Source organism: Galendromus occidentalis, unplaced genomic scaffold (assembly GCF_000255335.2).
Source record: "Galendromus occidentalis unplaced genomic scaffold, Mocc_1.1 scf7180000077273, whole genome shotgun sequence".
NCBI lineage: Eukaryota > Metazoa > Arthropoda > Arachnida > Mesostigmata > Phytoseiidae > Galendromus > Galendromus occidentalis.
Genome location: NW_003805261.1, coordinates 1 through 8,618, shown reverse-complemented (window position 1 = coordinate 8,618; position 8,618 = coordinate 1). Strand labels below are relative to the sequence as shown.

General features: G+C 50.2%; 1 protein-coding gene across 1 annotated transcript; it reads right to left on the bottom strand.

Annotated features, from left to right (window-relative positions):
• Positions 1–504: 504 nt before the first annotated feature.
• LOC100903882 (uncharacterized) lies at positions 505–1,392 on the bottom strand. Its single transcript, XM_003742059.1, has one exon. The coding sequence runs from the start codon at positions 1,390–1,392 to the stop codon at positions 505–507; it is 888 nt and encodes a 295-aa protein (XP_003742107.1).
• Between the last annotated feature and the right edge of the window lie 7,226 nt (positions 1,393–8,618).

Here is an 8,618-nt window from a genome sequence, read left to right as displayed (position 1 = left end):
GTACCCAAGCAATGCTGAAGCAGGGCGACTTCTCGATCCACCGGCCAGTTCTGGGTTCCTCCGCGAGCTTTCAGGTAGATCTGAAATCCCGCAATCCAGTCTTCCCATTGAACTGCCGGTGACCCCTGTGCTGGCAGAAATGCCGGTGGTGCTGCGATTCCATCGTCCATCCTAGTCCGAGATCTTGACACTTTTGGTTCCGATGACTTTTGCACTGCACTTTACGTTTCTGCTCGTCACTCCTGTCGTCTGCGCCAATTTAGTATCGACCAACGACACTGTTTCGCCAGTTGACACAAGGTGCGTCCTCCTTTATTGAACCGTCTCTTTTATATCACTGATGCGAGGGCGTACAAGCCCCGCCCTCGTTGTCTCTCCATCGCTTAAGAGACCGAGAGCGTCGTCTGACGTCTCTCTGTTTACATCGAACACTACAGAGAGCCATGACGGTCCGGTGAGCCAGAAACGGCGCAGCTCCGGGGTGTCCAGTGGAGATCCTCTACTCTAAAAATCCGCCGGATTATCTTCCGATCGCACATAGCTGAACGAGCTCAAGTGGGTGATGGATCGAATTTCACGATTTCGGTTGGCCACGAACGGTTTCCAGCGTTCCGGTGAATCTCGCAACCAACCCAACACCGAGGAGTTGTCGGAATAAAGATACACCTTTGAGACACCCTCGACGATGTTTTCTGAGATGCGCCGCGCCAGTTTCGCTGCAATGAGTGCAGCCATGAGCTCTAGGCGATGAATCGTCCACCTGCCTTTTAAGGGGCCGACCCTGGCTTTCGCCATTAGGAACGACACCAGCGCTGGAGAAGAATCTGTGGGAATCTCCTTGAGATAGGCGACCGCTCCGTACGCTCTAAGTGAAGAGTCCGCGAAGACATGCAGTTCCCTTGACGCTCGCGACGGCTCGAAGCCGAACATGGGGCGAGAGATCTGAATTAGCGGCGCCACGCTGAGTTTCTCCACAGCAGAGAGATAGTCCGTCAGAACTTCTCCCTCCAGTCTCGTATCCCAGTCGAACTTCTTGGCCCACAAAACTCGCGTGAGTGTCTTGAAGTTTATGGATACGCAAGCCAGAAGCCCTGGGGGATCGTAGATTTGGCTCAAATTCCTGAGAAGATTTCTCTTCGTATGTGGGCCCTTGCTCAGAAACCCTTCGACCTCGGAAGTGTCGATGAACAGGGTGTCTGAGACCTGATTCCAGGAGACCCCCAGAAATTCGGAATTGGTCTGCTGACACAGAATTTCCGGGTTATCGTCCTTAGTCGCCCGTCTGATGAAATCCGCTATCTCCGGAACGTTAGTTTTCCACTTTCCGAGAGGAAAACCACCTTCCTTGAAGACTTGTATGAGACTCTCCACCTTCCGCTTGGCCTCATCCATCGAGTAGCTTCCGCAAGCGAAATCATCGATTTAAAAAGTGTTGGATATAACCCACTGGGGGTCAGTCGGCAGACTCTGGATCTGAAAGAGGCTGTGAGGCTGGAAGATCACGGCACAATAAAGAAGCAGGGATTCGGTGTGAATCAGTAACTCCTCGCGGTGTGAGTCTTTATTATCAGTATATATACCCTAGGGGAGAGCATCACTTGCGGAAGCAGATCTGAAGGCGGAAGTCCTTCAGATCTGGGTCGTTACGCATCTATTGTACTGAAGGCGGAAGTTCTTCAGAACAGGCTCGCTTGCAATTACAGATCTGAATACGGAAGTCATTCAGATCTGGGTCACGATAGATTGCCCGGATGCTACCCGTAATCACACTGAGAATGTTACAGCTACTTTACCGAAAACAGTCTGTATTTCAACAGAAAGTCGATTTAAGCTCGTTTAGGAGCTCCGCCAGATCTGGGCGCTTGGCCCGCTGGAGATCGAGGTGATGCCTTACGCCGGCGCAGTGCAGCCAAGGACTGCACACCAAACCGAAATCCAGGACAGTTGCCCAGAACTCTTGTACCGGGGTGCTGTCGATCGGGACACGCCGAGCGGCCAATGGAGCCTTAAGAAGGTACTGTGTTTTTCATTGATCAGGAATTGGTTAAATGCTGCTTTTATATCCGCTACGATCGCTATAGGCTTTCGTCGGAATTGGAGGAATACGGCCAACAAATCAGGCAAATAATTCGGGCCTTTTTCCAACACGTCATTGAGAGACGCCGCGTCCGCTGACCGCGCCCCTCCGTCCTCAACCAAACGAATCTTCAGTTCCTGCGAGCCGAGGGTTTTTCTTTGCTACCGCAAGAATCGGTAGGTAGTATGCCATTTCTCCGGCTTTTCTCGGAGCTGCGGGTTCGACATAGCCTGAATTGACCAGTTTAGAGATTTCGTCGTCTACTGCTTTGAGAACGTTCGGATTCTCGTTTAGAAACTTCAGGAGGCCCATGAGACGGGAATACGCTAGTTTCTGATTATCCCCCAGGATGTGGATGTTTTCTCTAAAAGGGAGGGAAACTATGAATCTGCCCTCGGGGATGGTCTTTATCGACTCCTAGAGAAAGGTTTCCATGGCCTCCAAAGAATTTCTGTCCTCGTCGGGAGTAGAGTGCTCCACGCCGAGGAATTCTGTATCCCAAAGAAAATCGAAGTTATCTCGTTTGGTCTTGGACGAAAGCGGCGATGCCGCGGGATCGATGTAGCCGTCGCTGGGGAGAACGCAGGCTAGCGACGTGGTAACTGAGCTGCCAACTGCGTTTGCCCGATCGCTCCCCCACAACACCCAACCGAGAATGATAGGGGATGCGGTGAGGTGCCCTACCCTCCGATACATTCCGTCATAACTCGAGAGGAGAGCGTCAGCTCCAATTAGGACCTCAATGATTTCAGGAATCCCGGGTTGCTTGACATCCGCCCATTGAAGGTCCAACTGTGGGAACTTAGCTCTGGGAAGGATGCCCTTGATTACTGTAGGCACAGCAAGGCAGCCGATGGTCGTGCTACGACCTGAGAAGCGACTCCTGACCGTGAGCCGCACCGTGTTTAGATCCAACTCTTGAGAGACCCCGCCTGCGACTCCATGTACCCGCAACGAGACGTTACCGCCCGCTTTCGCGCCGAGTCGCTTGACTACTTGATTGGAAACGAAAGATCGTTGAGAACCCGGGTCTAAGATCGCCCGTCAGATTATCATTCTTTCACCGTTGTTTTCGACCCAGATGTAGGCCGTTTGCAAGAGAGACTCCGGATCCTGAGAGGACACCGGTCGGCAATTACACGAGACGCTATTTGAGGCTGGAGTCGGGGGCGTCTTTGACGACGCCGGAGAAGACACGCAAACTAGAGTATGGTGCCTGCCCTTGCACTTCGCGCAGTTGCTCGCATGTGCTCTACATTTCTTGCTATTATGGGTTTTCCTGAGGCATCTCAGACACGCATTTTGCTCATCTAGCATTCTACGCCTTTCCTCTGCCGACCTAGCTTTCGGACACCTGGAGCTGGAGTGATTACTAGCGCAGAATATGCAGACAGGCTCCGGGAAGTGCCCGGCGAACGAAAACTGATTTTTCGGATTGTAGGGATTGCGGTGGTTCGAGTGAGACTCGTTTCTGCCAAAATGAGATTTGCCGTTGCCTTTCTGCTGACCGTGAGACGGTTTTTCTGACTCCGAGAAGCGAAGGAGTTCTTTGCTTTCATCTAGCGCCGCTGCTTGATCTTCCAAGAGCTTCATCAGGACCTCCAGCTCCACTGCGTCCGCTGTACACTTAGTCGGGAAAACCAAGTGAAGCTTGTTGCGGTATCTCTCCGGAAGGGCCTTGAGAATCAAGGGGGAGAGCACAATTGATAGACTAACATACGTGCTGCCTAGCGAAACTAACGCGTGGATGTTTTGTGCTAGCCCTGAAACGAACTCTACGAACTTATCTTTTCTGTCGAGGTTCCTTGCTGCGAACAGGTTGTAGATCTGATGCATGTGGGCGTTCGAGGCCTGGCGTGAGTCACCGAAGTTGCTCTGAATCGTCTGCTTCATTAGCCCGTAGCACTCGGCGCTGATCTGGATGTAGGTGACCTTCTTCGCAGCGTCACCCGTGAGCGCGTGCTTGAAGATTCGGCATTTTTCCATGGCGTCGATGTTTTGCGAGTCCACGTATGAGATGAAGATATGCCACCATTCTTTGAACTTGGTCGGATCCCCATTGAACTTGGGGACCATGGCCTGCAAATCTCGACCCGTCCAACCTGGGACGCCGTGCGAGGTTAGGTCGCAACCGGGCTGCGGAGCAGCGGTCGCATCATACTGACCTGCCTCCGGGTGTATCGGAGACTCGCTCTGACTCGTACCTGAAGCCTGATTGGAACCCTCGTCGTTGATGGATACCTGTTGGAGCTGGTTTTCCAGTGCAACTGGACTGCTGGCTTCTGGCGAGGCTAACAGTTTAGAGGGTGACGAAGACGAGCCATCGATGAGAATCTCAATTGCGGTGACGACGTCCTGAAGCCTGTCCGCCGCGTCCTTTGCTGCTGCTTCAGTGTTGAGTGTGGGCTGTGTTTCGTTTTCATGGTCAACTTCAGCATTTTCTTGTTCGTCTTCGTGTTCTGAGGACGTGTGTCTTTCTGAACCCTCATTGGATGCAAACAACGTAGGCTTCTCAAAGACAACTTGGTGTTTATGATCGTCTGAGTTTCTGGCATCCAGAGTCTGTATCCGAGGCCATGATCTAAGTATCCGATAAGTCTACCCGGATCGCCTCGACGCTCAAACTTTCGCAGTTTCGGTGGTTGTTTTCTCACGTAGCATTCCATGCCGAATGATTGGAGTTTTCCAATGTATGGTTTCTTCTTATATATGATTTCATATGCTGACTTGTTCAGCTCTTTATGTATGGATACGATGTTCAATATATCCACACAGTAGCTGACACATTCAGCCAAGAGGTACTTTTTATGCTCAATACCGGCACTAATTAAAACGGATCAGTTACGAACTCCGCGGTCGGAGTCCGTAGGAAGAGTCTTGACACAGAAAGAGGACACGATACTTCTGGTTCAGAAATCGGAGGCGCTCGTGCCTCACGTAGGAGAGGCCTCACATTAGGAATACTCTCTCCCTATTTTCTGGTGAAGGTATATATACAGGTACTGATCACTTAAATAAACACTGGGTTCTCAGCTCTCAAGCTGAAACTGTGGCTGTGTAGTAAAGGTCTCTTCATTGAACGTTGGTGTCCTCAGTGAGTACGGCCATTGAAAAGGTCCCACAATCTCTTCACGTTATCAGCACGATAAGCACTAGGACCAGGGGCGTTCCCAGGAATTTTTTTTGGGGGGGGCAGACTAGGTTTTCGGGGGGCCAGAGATCCAAAATGATGAGGTTCCCTGTACTCCTGCATTACGCAAAAAGAATTTTTGGGGGGGGGCATGGCCCCCCCCTTGGTACGCCACTGACTAGGACTGAGCAAAGGTGTGAGTACCAACCCGAATATCCAGAGACTTAAATATACCAAGTTAAAGATGTCAGAAGCTGACGCAGCGGACAAAAAGCCGGACAAGAAGCCAGAGGTTCCCCCAACCAGTTCAACATCATCAGCGGATAGCGAAGGCTATAAACCTCCAACGTGCCCAGTCACGCTAGATGAGAACGGTTACAACTACAACAATTGGAAGTCCCTGGTTATTGTGTTTCTCACCAATGAAGCCGATGTTTGGAATGTAATCAAAGGAACTCTGGTACGCCCGGAAGTCGAATCCGGCAAGACGCCAACCGAAGAGCAAAAGAAAACGATACTTTTTCGATACTAACGATGAAGGAAATAGGTTTAGAATTTTGATAGATGACTGAGGATACTCTTCAGTATCGGAGATCGTGAGATGGCACTTCTGGAGCACACCACAGTTGAATAAGAACAGCAGGAGTTGACGAAGCAAATATGACTGAATCCTGTCAGTATTTTATTGAGGGAATCACTGAGTCTTATATACAGCAGAAGAGAAAGGACGCATTTTGTATTTTCTGTATAATCTATAAAACCACGTGTTTCCCTATATCGAATGTTTTAAATAAGGCCGGGCTAGTGGGTTGTAATACAGCCGAGTAGGTTGAGTAGCTAAGAAAGGCAAGGCAAGAGTGGGAAAGAAACCTTGGATAGAAAATTAGTCAGAAATTCTATCATTCTCTCCCTTTTTCCACTCTTCTATTATCTTGCGGGTTAATTCGACCTTCTTATCTGAAACGGGCAGAAGAAGTAAGTGTATAGGGCATAATTGGCGCTGCTGAACTTCCGGGTAGAAGTTGCAGTTTACCTCCTCAGAGTATATAAGGAGGGGCTGCAGAGCCCCCTCTTTGCGTTTGCCACAGAGACCAAGGTCTCCGGGTCGTTCTTAGTCAGAGAAAACTCCAGCGCCGAAGGTTCACGAAGTTAAACCGCGAGCGTAAGTCCCCTCTTTTTTTTTTTGTCAATCGCTTAACAAAATCTTAGATTAGATCTTGATCAATGTTACTTGACCCTTCTATCTGATAGCTGTGGCAGAAACAGCTGATTTTTCTTATCCCGTGTAGCAGGAAAAATACGAGGACTTTGCGACTGGGATCATGCCGGAAAATTCGCTTTTGCCTCGAAGCTCTATCGAGCTTAGTGATTCGGGTGTGTAACAGAATTTAGAATTTTTTATAGATCTCAAATTATTTCTCGAACTTGAAGTGATCATATGATATTTCGATTAGCAGACGATGAGGGACAACAGCTTCAGCCTATCGTTGATTGGGAGAAGGAACAACGACGTCTCTGGGCTCAAGTTGAGCAACTTAAAGCTGAGGTCGCCAAACTTTCAACCGGAGTTAAAGTTCCCTCCGCACCCGTATCAAACGAGACTCCCCCCGCCGCAATCGACGTTGTGCACAAGGACCTCCCCGCAGTCGCTTCAGATTGCATGACCGAGGCGCCACTCTCTCCACTTTCGGAGATCTCCGTGCAAGCACCCGCCGTCGTGAATCAGGCAGAGCCCTCAACCCTGACTCGGTCAGCATTATTCCACTACGACGGAATATACTCCACTGGAGTTTTGCTGAACCTTTTTGTGTTTCTAGTCATCGTGACGGTCGTCTTCTTCGCCGCACAATATCTCGCCGTCGCCGACGTTCCACCGAAACAATCACGGTCGTGAAGGAGTACACCCCCCGAATCCCTCATTCCATCCGCATCCGCTCCACCATCGCCGATGACGTTGACGACGATTCCGCCGACACCGACACCGAACTCGAATTTGATACCAGAGCTCCCCGATCTCATACGCCGACTCTCTCCCCGCGTTGAAGCAGTTGCTTCCGTGAAGTTTGAGACGACCGCGACTACGACGCCCGAACCGACCCCTCCGACCACCGTTCCGCCCCCCCGTACGGAGAGCATATTGTATGCTCGAATCCGGCACGACGCGTGCTATCAGATCTCCGCCTTTTACTTTTGTTCGGTTACACCGGACATGTGCATTTATTCGCTGCGGGACCTGACAAATTACGAGGATGTTAAGGGTAAGCTCGTTGGAGCCCCCAGTGTGGAAAACTCCACAGAGAAAAATTTTTTTAATTCATTGTGTCCAGGTGCTGTTTACAGCGCATTTGATTTGTAAGATAAAAATGATCTCGGGGTGACTCCCCCCTTTCTCTTTATGAAAGAACCCAAGCGTTTTTACTTATTCTCTCTGTATTGGTTCAACAGTCTCTTGGTAGGGACTTTCTGGATTGGGGATCCGTTCGTAGTCGGATCTTGACGGCATTAGCCGTCGTAACAGAAACAGGTTTAGTGTTGAGCACAACACAGTTGTGATGATAAATAGGATGGACAGTCCTATGAAGATACCCGCATGGGTTTTCCGCTGGGTTCTGGTGTTGGAGCGATTGTAGTCGGGGGTAGCATTGTCGTGGTTCCGTGGTGTTTTCGAAAGTCATCGTAGATTGACTTTCCACCAGTCGCTACTCCATCCGGAGAGATACACACAGTCTCGTCATCGGCAATCGATCTGCAAGTACTCTCCTTATCAATGCATTCACATGGGAACACATTGACGTTCACCTCAGTGATCGTGCAGCACTGTTTTGCCTGACGGCAGTCTGCATCGCAGTCGGTATACACGAAGTAATCACCGATGACCGCCGTAACGAAGACACAGTACAGAATTGGTAGAAGCATCTGTATAAGGGTAGACAGCGTGGGAAGCTTGGTCAGAGAATCATCATCCGAAGCAAGCTTTCAACGGTCTTCTGAATAAGGTATTATACCGTGAAGGGCTGTGATCATAGCTTCAATGCTTCGGTATAAAAAGTGCTCGAACAAAACTTGAGTCCATACCATGGAAAATCTGCAGAACAGTACTGGTGCGGCGCGCCGTGGTGGTATCGGTCGCGGACGTCGAGCAGCCAGTACACAGTCCGTCGTACAAGCAAATGATTCTGACTCAAGTGACTTCACTGTGCTGTTGGACGATTGCTGGGAAAGGCTCCCGCGCACGGGTGGCATTGTGCCAGCCAAGCCAGCAACGTCCAGTGTGGAAACACAAACTATTCTGGACGCGGAATGGTTTAAGTCCGTGCTTGTGTGTGTGATTTGCCACGAGTTCGTGGCTTGCTGCAGGTGTCCATATGAGACGCCTGCAGGACCAATCAGGAGCAAGAAACGATCGGGGGT